This window comes from Natator depressus, chromosome 5 (genome assembly GCF_965152275.1).
Source record: "Natator depressus isolate rNatDep1 chromosome 5, rNatDep2.hap1, whole genome shotgun sequence".
In the NCBI taxonomy this organism is placed as follows: Eukaryota; Metazoa; Chordata; order Testudines; family Cheloniidae; genus Natator; species Natator depressus.
Genome location: NC_134238.1, coordinates 41,235,542 through 41,248,860, shown reverse-complemented (window position 1 = coordinate 41,248,860; position 13,319 = coordinate 41,235,542). Strand labels below are relative to the sequence as shown.

Below are 13,319 nucleotides of genomic sequence, written 5' to 3'. Positions count from 1 at the left end.
TCAGAGGGCATAGTAGGAAAAATGGTTTAAATAAAAAAAATCATTTTACACAGAATTTTTCATGGAAAACTAGCACAAAATGCTTTGTAGAATTAAATATTCCTCCTTCTGTAAAGTACCATTTTAACTATGGAAAGACTTAAGCTGGAATGTTTTTCTGAATACTCTGACCATGGGAAAGATTGAATTTGAATACTGATCTGAACTCTTTGGCTTGGCCACTCTATTGTCTTAACTCATAAATCATATGTAAAAATAATGAGTGTTTCCCTGGTAAAGGTACAGTAGTAATTCACTGATTCAGAAATTATTAGGTCTCTTTATCCAGACTTACCTACCAGCATGAGTGGCATTACACACACAACTGTATTTCTACAGAGACTTTGAAAAAATCAATATAGATCAAATACCTACATGGTCAGTCAGTGTAGAGCTTCGAGCTCCTCTAGCAAATCTCCTGGAGCCAGGCACCTGAGGGATAGATGCCCTCAACAGAAGGATTGTCATTGTGATATGAGACTGATAGGTACAGGCTTAAAGAGAGAGAGAGAGAGAGAGAGAGACCAAGTAGATCCTTTGAACTGTGAGGAGTGAAAACAAAAAGTATTATTGCTGCAAAAGGGTGCCTGTACAAAATACTTGTTTTCCTAGATAGTCATTATATATCACCAGATCTACCTTTTGGCTTGTTGTAATTGATTTAATGATGTATTTTGTGTGCATCTGTATTCTGGTTCTCAAACGCTTTTCCACACTATTCTGTTTTTTGTAAGGTCTGACTCTGTATAATTTAAGGCTCTAAGTCAGTAAGGCACTTTCACATGCTTAACTTTAAGCACTTGAACAGTCCCACTGAAGTCAAGCCAGGTGAGCAAATTTTCTATAATGTAACTGAGTAGTCAGTAGGATTAAACGTGTTCTTAATGTTAAGTGTAGTCTTTGGGGCCTAAATCTGGATGCTCAGACTTTTCTTAAATACCTTCTTTTCCCCCTACTTTAGGGCTGCTGCTCAAAGTAAGATCAGCAACTACAATGAAGCAATAAAAGACTGTGAGAGAGCAATAGCAATAGATCCAAAATACAGCAAAGCATATGGGAGAATGGGGTAAGATAATCCAGATTTATGTAAGCATTCAGGGCTAGATCTTTGGAAGGTGGAAATCAGTGTAGCTCTATTTAAATCAATGGGATAATTCCAGTTTGTGTTGACTGAAGATCTGGTGCTAAAAGTGCAGTTTTCTATGACTGAAGCTGGCATGAGGTTCCATGTACATGTTCTCTCCTAGTGACTTCCTGTCAGATTTGCTCTGTTTACACTACAGATTTTTTTCTTCAGTTTATCAGCACTGCAAATTCAATCTAGGGAGTCAAACTGTGTTCTTTCTCGCTCCTAATCACCAGTAATTATTCTGTAACTGGAACAACAACTATTCTGTTAATGATAATTAATACAGAATAGAATCCAAGTCCCTCTCTCAAAAGTGTTGGGTTTGCCGAGCTAGTAGGAGTACAAACTTATTTTTCTCAGTTAAATACACCTAGGAAGCAGATCTGTTAAGGTGGAAAATGCTGTTTATTTAGTAATTCTTCTGACCCTAACACAGCACTCTTAAGAAAATACTGTTATGAATTCACATCTGCACACTTAGGGAAATTCATCCTTATGACTTTTTCCAGTAGTCCCTGTGCAGAGCGGCTTTTGTGTTGGGGATATTTCCCAGGGTGCCCATGCAATTGCTTTGTGACTTCTTCGTCCTGTCATAACTGGGTAGGGCAATCCATCATTGCACGCTTAGGCTGTGGGAGTTAGAAACTAGGACCTTTGACACGAGAAATACAGGCCTTTACCACTTGAGTTACAAGCCTCTCTGGCTGATGTTGTAATAGTAACTTGTAGGCAAGACACTGTGATTACATTGACCCATAAATGCCAAAGCAGGTCTGACATTCCATGCATCTATATGTCTATAGAGAATCAGACCCCCTCACCAGTAAGAGTGAAGTTCACCTGGTAAACCTCTTTAAAGAAATTTTAATAATAAAACAAATATCTAGTGCCAAATTCTTCCCTCAGAGGCACATACATGGCTCTCATAGAAGTCAGTGAGATCAGTATATGTGCATGTAATGTCTGACTTTGGTCCTTAGCTTTTTAAATTTCAGAACATGAATTTTAATTCTGAAAATTGAATGAATAGATGAATGCTGCTTCTGTGAATACTAATTGTCAAATCTAGTGAAAAATGTGAATATAGCACAGTGAGAGCTGTCTGGAAGGAGTAAATGGGATTATGCATCTTTACTACCTGAAGTTTTATGAATGTCTCCATGTTTGAAAGGGCTCTTGGCCCTAATCTGAAGGGAGAACTATGGCCAGCATAGTACCAGCTTCTGTAAATATGTCTGTGCCAAAGTCTGTGGTCTGAAGTGCAGTGGACAATGACTTGTTCAACTTTGGTGATAACGAAGGTCCCCTATAATTTAAATTAACATAATTTAACAATTTGGCATAGCTAGCATGATATTTAGGGAATCTGAATATAATATGATCAATAAATTACTTAAGAGATTCCTTTTTGCACTCTGGAGAACGGTCTCTCTGATGACCCTCAGATGTAGCCTACTGGGGTTTTCCATCATCATGACTAAGCAGGTAGAAAAACCAGATGACTTCAGTTTCCTATACCGATAAGATAATAATACTAATAGAACACTGAGAAAAATATTAAGGTATCAGAATAACCACTGAACTATTTTCTCTGTAGCTACCTATTCAGATGTAGGTATGATTGAGTATTCAATATCTTAGGTACACTGGAGCTGCCATAAGTAGCAGCTATGAACAAAGTGGAAAACCCTTATATATTAGAAGTGTCATAGTATTACAATGAAACCCAACAAGACTACAGAAGAGGGACAAATTGTATTAACATAAGATGACCATATAGGACAACGCATATAAAATAGTTACTTATAGTAATTGTGCTTTGTCAAGATGATTGCCTATGTGGATAACGCTCCAGCATGCCACTAGTGCATGAGCTTAGAAGATTTGCCTAAGAAGTGTACATTGGGGCAGCTTGCTTCTCCTCTCCTTCCCATTCTGGGTTCCAAAGAGATTGCATTGCCCCAAACGTCTTTTAGTTCATATCACTAATTTAGGATCCCTCTACAAGAGACTGCAAAGAAGTGGAGAAAATGAGCAGGGAGCATAGATCCATATGGGTAGGCATCTCAGGGAGCTGTAATTTCTGTGGTAAATAAATAGGTTTTTTTCCTTGGAGAATTTCCCATATGAGTTCCAACTTCCCACTCTTAGGAGATTAACAGGTGGGCATGGGGACTGTTCATTTAAAAATGATTGCAGGACTGTTATTCTGAATTGCGTATCAGATTTAGAGCCCTACGTGAGAGAGCAACTCTGCGTGGATGTGGTTACCGAGCTGTAAGAAGCACCCTTGCATATTTCACTAATTGATAACTTGTGAAGGCACGGCCTAGAATGGAGCCAGAAGCATTTGGCATTTTCCTTGGCGGCAAAAAGTTCTTCATTGCCTGTAAGTGGAACATATGCAAGGCTGAGTTCTTGGGGGATCATCTGTGCTACAGAATGTGGTATGACAAAAGTAAATGCCAGCGCCAGCCAATATGCATCAATATTTACATTCTGGTAGTAAACTTGCATGTATTTTGGAATGATCAGGATCTAAGTTAGTTGTGAGATTCTCTCACTTACTCCTGGGCTAATCAGATCCAAAACTGTTAGTATCATTACTTCTTTGATGTGCTCATACTGGCTTTCTTTATTTCACACTAGGTTGGCCCTGACCTCTATGAACAAATACCAAGAAGCAATTACCAGTTACCAAAAAGCACTGGTTCTTGATCCAGAAAATGACTCTTACAAGTCAAATATGAAAATAGCTGAACAGAAACTAAGAGACCTCTCCAGTCCTGTAAGTTACCTTAATTAGTTTTTCTTTTCAGTGAGGTTTTTTAATAACTCAAATGGAATTTCCTAGACGTAGTAATCTTCAGATATTATTTGTTTTCAGACTGGAACAGGACTGAGTTTTGACATGGCAAGCTTGATAAACAACCCAGCATTCATTAGTATGGTGAGTATTTTAAGTATATCGTGTTGCTTTTAATTAAGAAACAGAATGTAAAATGTTTTAAACATTACTCCTGCTTCAACAAAGGAAGATGGTTTTAATGCTTATCATAACTAGTGTATACATCCAAATCACAGGACTTGGTGGTGATGGGGGACTTCAACTACCCAGACATCTGTTGGGAAGGTAACGCAGCAGGGCACAGATTATTCAACAAGTTCTTAGAATGTATTTGAGACAATTTGTTATTTCAGAAGGTGAAGAAAGCCACTGCAGAGAGGCTGTTCTAGGTTTTATTTTGACAAATAGAGAGGAACTGATTGAGAATTTGAAAGTGGAAGGCAGCTTGGGTGAAAGTGATCATGAAATGAGAGAGTTCATGAGTCTAAAGACTGGTAGGAGGGAAAACAGTTCAAAAAGATAATAGATTTAAAGAGGGCAGACTTTAGCAAACTCAGGGAGTTGGTAGATAATATCCCCTGGGGAAACAAGTTGAAAGGGAAAAACAGTTCAAGAGAGTTGGCAGTTTTTCAAAGAGACACTATTAAGGGCATAAGAGCAAACTATCCCACAGCGTAGGAAAGATAGGAAGTATAACAAGAGACCACCTTGGCCCAACCAGGAGAATTTCAATAACCTGAAACTCAAAAGACAGTCTTACAAAAAGTGGAACCTAGGTCCTACAAAAAGTGGGGGGGAAAAGGATGAATATAAACAAATAATACAATTATGTAGGGAAAAAATTGGAAAGGCCAAGGCATAAAATGAGATTAAACTAGCTAGAGAAATAAAAGGAAACAAGAAAACAGTCTACAAAGCTAGAGGAAGACCAAAGACAGGGTAGGCCCATTACTCAATGGGGTGGGGAGGAAACAATAACAGAAAATGTGGAAATGGGAGAAGTGCCAAATAACTTTTTTGTTTCAGTTTTCACCAAGAAGTTGAGTAGCAATTGGACAACTAACTTAATGAATGCCACTGAAAATGAGGTAGGATCAGAGGCTAAAATAGGGAAAGAACAAGTTAAAAATTACTTAAGTTAGATGTCTTCAAGTCACCAGGGCCTGATGAAATACATCGTAGAATACTCAAGGAGCTGACTGAGGGGATATCTGAGCCATTAGCGATTATCTTTCAAAAGTCAGGGAAGACAGGTGATATTCTACAGGACTGGAAAAGGGCAGATATAGTGCCAGTCTATAAAAAGGGGAATAAGGACAACCTGGGGAATTAGTCCAATCAGGTTAACTTCAGTACCTGGAAAGATAATGGAGCAAATAATTAAGCAGTTAGTTTGCAAACACTTAGAAGATAATAAGGTGAAAAGTAACAGTCAGCATGGATTTGTCAAGAACAATTGTGTCAAACCAACCTAATAGCTTTCTTTGACAGGGTAACAAGCCTTGCGGATGGGGGGGAAGTGGTAGATGTGATATATCTTGACTTTAGTAAGGCTTTTGATACTGTCCTAGACGGAGCTACTATAAGATGGGTGCATAACTGGTTGGAAAACTGTTCCCAGAGAGTAGTTCTCAGTGGTTCACAATCAAGCTGGAAGGGCATATCAAGTGGGATCCCGTAAGGATAAGTTCTGGGTCCGGTTTTGTTCAGTATCTTCATCAATGATTTAGATAATGGTATGGAGAATACACATATAAAGTTTGCAGATGAGACCTATCTAGGAGGAGTTGCAAGTGCTATGGAGGATAAGATTAAAATTCAAAATGATCTGGAGAAATGGTCTGAAGTAAATAGGATGAAATTCAATAAGGACAAATACAAAGTAGTCCACTGAGGAAGGAACAATCGGTTGCACAAAATAGAAAATGCCTGCCTAGGAAGGAGTACTGCAGAAAGGCATCTGGGGGTCATAGTGTATCACAAGCTAATTATGAGTCAACAGTGTAATACTTGCACGTGCGCGCACACACACAAAAGCAAACATCATGCTCGGATGTATTAGCAGGAGTGTTGTAAGTGAGACACGAGAAGTAATTCTTTTGCTCTATTGTGCAGTGATTAGGCCTCAACTGGAGTATTGTGTCCTATTCTGGGTGCCGCATTTCAGGAAAGATGTGGACAAATTGGAGACAGTCCAGAGAAGAGCAACAAAAATGATCAAAGGTGTAGAAAACATGACCTATGAGGGAAGACTGAAAAAATTGGGTTTGTTTAGTTTGGAGAAGAGAGGACTGAAGGGGGACATAACAGTTTTCAAGTACATAAAAAGTTGTTACAAGGAGGAGGGAGAAAAATTGTTGTTTTTAACCTCTGAGGATAGGACAAGAAGCAATGGGCTTAAATTTCAGCAAGGGCAATTTAGGACATTAGGAAAAACCTCCTGTCAGGGTGGCTAAGTGCTGGAACAAATTGCCCAGGGAGGTTGTGGAATTGCCCAGGGCTGCTAGCTGCCACAATCAGCAGAGGGGCAGGCAGCTGGTGTGAGTTCCCCCACCTTCCCAGGGACAGTGGGGATCTGGCTTCTGGCTTCAGCCCTGGGATGGCGGGTGGCAGGCTCCAGCTGTGCGGCTTTAGCCCTGGGCTCACCACCCACTTTCTCCCATCACCCTTGGTCCCCACCACCTTCTCTGGCTGCAGGGCTTCGGGCCCCGGCCCCTAGTCGCACAGTGGAGGACACCAGCCTTAGGGTCACCATCTGCCCCCCATCATCCCTGGCCCCCCCCGCCTCCTACAGCCCCAGGCTTTGGCTGCATGGTGGTAGGCTCCAGCCTGTGGGGCCCCAGGATCCAGCTGTGGGTGTTGAACATAGGCTCAATACCCCCCGCCCCCAATCGCTCTGGGCCCCTGCTGTATCCTGTGAGCCTGAGTCAGCTGACCGAGGCCAGCTGCCGCTGTGCCATGGGTCTTTTATTGTAGCGTGGACGTACCTTGAGAGACTCCATTGCCTTTATTCCTGGTGAAGACCTGGCCACTGCTTTCAGGTTTAAAAATTCCCTAAGGGATAAAGTGACCTTATGTATTAAATTGATCAAAAGGTAGGTTTAAAGAGTGTGTGTATTCTCAACATGTGCCTAAACCTACACTTAAATCATACAAGGTTTGCCACTCTGGTATATTTGGTCTTTCCATACTTATGTATGTGCCTACCAGCATTTGTATGTTAAGTATAACACAGGCACCACTATAGTAAAGTGGAGGTTGACTAAAATGGACTAGTCAAGCAAAGCACTTTGGGTTCACTTTATGCAATGTCCATTTTAATTAGGCCTCCTTATAACTCTGTGCTGCAGTGCTCCCTCTCCAAATCCTTACAGGCCATCTTTTCCCTGCAGAACCATAGACATATGGAAAGAGACCTATTAGGTCATTTAGTCCATCAACTTATGTCACAGACCTGGTCAGGATCCCCTTGCCAGTTGCCCACTAGACTAAGGACACAGCTTCTGGGTCCCCAGGTGTTTTAAGCCTCTCGGAGCTTGAACAGAGTCCAGCCGTTGGCCTGATCTTGGGGTCCCTAGGTACACACTCAGGGTGCTGACATGCTGTCTAGTAGGGATGTAAATACCATTTTAAAAGTTAACTGTTTAAATGGTTAACCGGCTGAGGCTGCTCCAGCTGGCACTGGGATGCTGGGGCCGGCTGGCCTGGGGGTTAAGGCGGGTTAACCGGTAAGATTAATACTTACCGGTTAACATTTTACATCCCTACTGTCTAGCACCTTCTCCTGAGAGCTGGAACCTGCTATCCAGCTGCCTAGCTCCTATGCTCATTGCTGACCCTTCAGACTCCACTGTACTTAGGTCTGGTCTACATTAGAATTAGGTCGACACAAGGCAGCTTACACCGATCTAACTATGGAAGTGTCTACACTTAAATTTCACTGCCCCCCCTACGTAACTGCCCGGCTATGCTGACTTGACTCTACCTCCGCAAGTGGTTGAGTCAAGGTTGATGTAGTTAGGTTGACGCAGTGTCAGTGTTGATACTGCGTTGCTTACATTGACTGTTACTGGCTTTCAGGAACCATCCCACACTGACAATACATAAGTACAAGAGCTGCTGGTGAGGACGCACACCGCCGACACAAGTAGCAAAGTGTAGACACCCACAAGCAATGTAATTAATGCAGAGGCTGTTTGCCTTTGTAAATTAGGATGACTCAATTTTGTAGTATAGACATAACCTTAAACACATCCTCTTTCAGAATTCTGCCCCCAATGTGTGTGCCTTCTCTTTTATCATTTAACTCTTTCCTGAGGTATGTGAAGCATGTAACACACAGACACTTTGCCCAGAGTCTAACACAATTGCTCTTTTATTTAATCATATAAAACACAAGAGAATAATGATCATACAAAAGAAACCCTACATGTGTTTCCCTGCCTCAGTTTCCTCATCACTCCAGAGCATTCTTTGGTCTGGGGTTGGGGGCTATTCAGATACCGTCTGCTCCCATGCACGGCTTCTCCTGAAACATGGAGCCTGCTTTTCCTAAATCAGCTTGCCTCCTTTACCTTTGGACAATTTAGCCCCTGCCTTAGCTTCCTGTCCATCTCTCTGCTGAGCAGATACATTTAGCATATCTATATGGACCAATTAAAAGGTAAGTATTCTCCCATTGTCTCCTATGTGGGGAGCTTTCAGGCTGGTAGGATATTGTGAATACACATTCATGATACAGTAGTTTTTCAACAGTCACACTTCATTTATATCAGCCGGAACGCATAAATTGTACAGACAGATGCCCAAATTGTCACACCCTATCATTCAAGATTGCTCCCTACATAACATTTTAAATGCTTTGTCCAGTCTTGTGTCACGCAATGGAGTTTTCACTGTTTCCAGGGTGAGGCTATTCCAAAGCAGAACAGATTTTGCCATCAGCAGTGGGGAATTAGCCACTGGGTCAACGAGGCCCATGCCCAGGGGCTCCAGACAATTGGGGGGCCGCAGAAAGATGGGCATGCTGACCTGCTCTGCCCCCGTGCCCAGCGCTCTTGCTGAGGACCGGGGCAAGCCCCCGCGCCCGCTCCCCGATAGGAGCACTGGGCGGAGTGGGGCAAGCCTCCGGACCCGCTCCCCGGTAGGAGCACTGGGGAGTGAAAGAGGGGGGCAGAGCTGGTTTGGTGGGAGAGTACATTTTTATGTAGTAAAGATTTTTAATCTCCTTTTTTTTGTTTTTTAATCACTACTTATGAACCTTCACCATATCATCTAATACAGTAGTATCTAATACCCAGTAGTAAATACTTTAGGTAGCTAAACAAATTATCAATTATATAAATTATATTCCATTATATTTATTTATTAATGAAACACTGGAGTTTTCCAGAAAGATAAATCCCAAATCTGCAGGACATTCCGCATTCCCCATGCAACTTTGGAGAAACTACATGAGTCTATTCACTCATGAGAGACGAAGGGAAAACCTCATTGTTAGAGAGCTTATTTCTTCACTCTCCCACTTCCCTGGTCCTTCTCGCACGAACAGAGAGCAACAATACCCGAAGTCCGAAGGTGCAAACAATTCGATGTTTATTGGGGTGAACTTCCAGCAAGCTTAAATACAAGTTCCTTTTTCCTTATTTTCGAATCCCAACTTACTTCCTGTTTGCCCCTAATTTATATAGTAATATTCTTAGCTATACCTTAACCAATCATTCTACTGAAATTTAACTAACCAATCCTAACATATTGTAACATGATTAGCTAACCAATTATATCCCACCACCTTAATTAGTTTACACCCAGCAAAATTAATTATACAGCAGACAGAAACAATCACAGAACCAGACAGATTATACAGACAAACAATAGCAAAGTTGGAACTCTAATGACAAAACAATACAGAAGTGAGGATTTCACATCCCAGCTATTGATAAGTGAGTTCTTGCCAGACAGGATGCTATCAAACTAAGTTTCCTTTTACATTTTCTAGGCACTTCCCTTTCTCTGGAGGTGATAGGAATTATCAGGACAGGATTGTATTCCTAACAGCCCAATAGCACCTTCTTTCAATGTGACTAGTTTGGAATGTGAGGATGTGACTGTTCGCTTCCTGGCTTATGGCTGCCTCTGCTGCTTAGCCAAAGGCCTTAGCCTAAGAACAGGGCCTCAAACTGTCACAGTAAGAGAAGGCCCTTACACCAGCAGACAGTGATTTTGATTCTTTCTTTTATACCTCTAGAACTATCCAAGTGATAAGAATACCCCTAAATTCTTAAAGTACAGGCTTTTGCAGACAGGCCTGAATATCTATATCCTAACACTCATCCTCAGTCGTTCCTAAAATTCTCCTTCCATGCTAACATTCACCCAGGCACTGACAGCCAGCTGCTGGGCCTAGTTCACTGCTGAGCTGCAAGAACAAAAAGCAAAGCCAATCACCCATTAATGCCATTTTAGGGCTTGCTGGTATGGGGATGCACCAGAAGCAGACAATTATATCAGAGTAAAGTCACTTCTCTTCCAGAATGGAGTGCGCACACAGGAAGTTACACAAGCTTAGCTATAGTTCTGCCTGTCAGTTTCCCCATGTAGACAAGCCCTCTGAGTCAACCTCAACCCAAGGAAAATCATGACTGAGTGCATGATACTCTGAGGGCTAAACTACTGAGCTTTAATTGCCTTGGGAGTGCTCTTCACACTGGAGGTTTTTCAAAATACCCTGGTGAAAGTTGCTCCATTTTGACCAATGATAAAGTGAGATGAGTTGGGTTCCCAGAAGCTTCTTGGATTTGTTTGAAAATACAGAGTGCAAGTCAGCTGTAATGAAACAACTGCATGAGTGCAAGAAGCTGCTTGTGTAGAACTAGAGACTGGTGAATCTCTGTGGAAAGGATGTCTCCAAGGCCTTGCAATGTGCAAATTCCAGTCCTCTCACCTAGGGCCCCACAAACCATAATCTGCCTCTGGTTGTCAGGAAGTTTTCCTATTCCTCCTTGGTGTTTACATTTGCATACTTGTGGTTTAGGCATTGCTCAGCTATACCAGTCACATTTAGCACTTTTTTTAACCTTTCCCTTCAGATTAATAATTTTTGTTGCTTTTCTCAAAACTGTCCAGTTTGTCTTTTTTTCTACTCATGTCCAGAATTGAATGCAGAATTGCAGATGCAGTTGCAGAGAGTTACAGTGAGAGACTGTTACTCCCTTTCTCGTTACATGATACCTGTGTGTACGTGTGGGTGGGGCAGTGCTCAGAATTACATTTGTTCTATTTTGCTGCCATATCACATTACTAACTTGTATCTAATTTTCTAATGTCTTTCTATTAGTGCTTTTCAGGTTCCTTATTTGTTTTCAGTATCTGTGTTTCCAATTAGTACTGTCCAACAGTTTGCATTTTCCCCATCTCATTTGGTTATTTCCTACCCATACTTCTAAACATTAGGGCCCAGATCCACAAAGTGCAATCCCTAACACTTAGGTGCCTAGAAAAATCAGTGAACAATAATGGGATCCATAAAGCCCTATACAAAGAATGGGGAGAGACTGCCTTAAACTGCCACTCACAAAAGTCAGCAAGCTAGGTGGAGAGCCACCTAAGCTAGCTAATGACAGATGCCGATGAGAGGGGTATGTTCTAAGCCCATCCCATGGAGATAGGTGCATAAGTCCAGATTGCAAGTGAAGTTAGGCACCTCCTTGCAATCAACAGCAGAGAACCCCTTTCCTGGAATCAGGCAATTTAGGGATCTCAGCGGGGAAGGGCCCTCATCATGTCACACTTCTGGGCAGCCTAGTGCAGCAGTGCAATTACACCTGTATGAGTTTCCCCCATTGGGGTCTCAATCAGTCCAACAAAGCTTATGTATATTGAACAGTGCCCCTTCAAGGCTGTAGTTTATATAACCCAAAGGTGGAATGATATGCAGGCCTCCACTCCACAGTCTGCAGCTGGAGGGGGAGGGGGCTGAATTAATCTTAGTCCATCAACCCCACTTATGTTCATGTCCCTTACCAGTGAGGCCTCTTGACCCAGAAACCTCTTCTTGAGCCAGGGACTATTGTCATCTCCTGAGGAAGGATCTCTACTCTTGGGTCAAGATCCCCAAATCTGAGACCCTTTCTCAGAACAACATACAATCTTCTAATCGGGGGCTTTTGCTACCTGATGAAATCCTTCCATGAGGACCAGGTTCTGCTGAGACTTGGTATTCCTTCCTTTCAGAGCATCTCCCACCTAGGAGCATTCTTACAGGTACTTGGTTTCCTTTCCTAGTGAGCTCCCTTAATGGCTCTCACACTGGAAGCTTCCTTGTTCTTGATTACACTTTTCTCCCCAAGAGCCTCTGTTCTTTAGTAGAGTCTACTGGGAGTAGCTTCCTTTCATCATGCATGGTGCTTCACTGCCTAATTAACTGCCTACCAATTACTCAGTGAGTTAATTAGCCCCAGGTTCACCTGAGTTACCTCATTTCCCCTTGTGGAGCTTGTCAGAGATAGACTCAGCTCCTGACTCCTATTCAGGGCCAGCTGCCCTCTGACAGTTCCTGAGCCATTTCTTGTGAGAATGAGTTAGGTGTATGCCTCTTTCCCCATAAAATGGGGATTGTCGTAGTACTCAACTTATAACTTTTAGCCCAGTGGTTGAAGTACTCACTGGGGATGTTGGAGATCTAGGTTAAATTGCTCCTTCTGCCTGATCGGGAGAGAGGATTTAAATAGTGGTCCTCCACCTCTCAGGAAAGTGCTTTAACCACTGGATTATGGGATATTTTGATGTGGGTTGTTCTCAGTCTGGATAAATAGTTAGAGGGCCAGAGAGAGACATAGGTGCTGGAACTAGGGGTGCTATGGGTGTGCCAGCACCACTGGTTTAAAGTGGTTTCCATCATATACAGGATTTACAGTTTTGTTTAATGGCTTTCAGCACCCCCATTATAAAAATTGTTCCAGCACCTATGCAGAGAAAGTGTGAGAATGACTCTATAGCCTGGTGACAAGGATACCTACCTTGGGAGACCTAGGGGCCAGTCCCCCTGCTCCAGTGACTCTAGTTATTTATCCAAAGTTGGAAAGCTTCAACAAGAGAGACTGAAAGATTTCCACACCAGAATATCCCATAGCCCACTGGTTAAGGCAGCACCACCTCTTCCTCCTCCATTTTGAATGAGGCCTGTTCCAGTGGGCATACTTTAAGGACGCTTACCAGATGGGGCCTGGCAGGGAAGATCGGTGAACAAACACCCCTGGTTTGTAGATCCTGCTGGGGTTTAGGCGTGGGACAGGCCTGCACATG

The 13,319-nt window shown here is 42.3% G+C and overlaps 1 protein-coding gene across 2 annotated transcripts in view; it reads left to right on the top strand.

Annotated features, from left to right (window-relative positions):
- Positions 1-13,319, top strand: part of SGTB (small glutamine rich tetratricopeptide repeat co-chaperone beta) — a 39,897-nt gene that overhangs the window by 18,565 nt on the left and 8,013 nt on the right. For both annotated transcript variants that reach the window (XM_074952647.1, XM_074952646.1), the window contains 3 exons: positions 1,001-1,105; positions 3,818-3,956; positions 4,056-4,118. In XM_074952647.1, the coding sequence (XP_074808748.1) occupies positions 1,001-1,105; positions 3,818-3,956; positions 4,056-4,118 (307 nt within the window). The remainder of the gene's footprint in view (positions 1-1,000; positions 1,106-3,817; positions 3,957-4,055; positions 4,119-13,319) is intronic.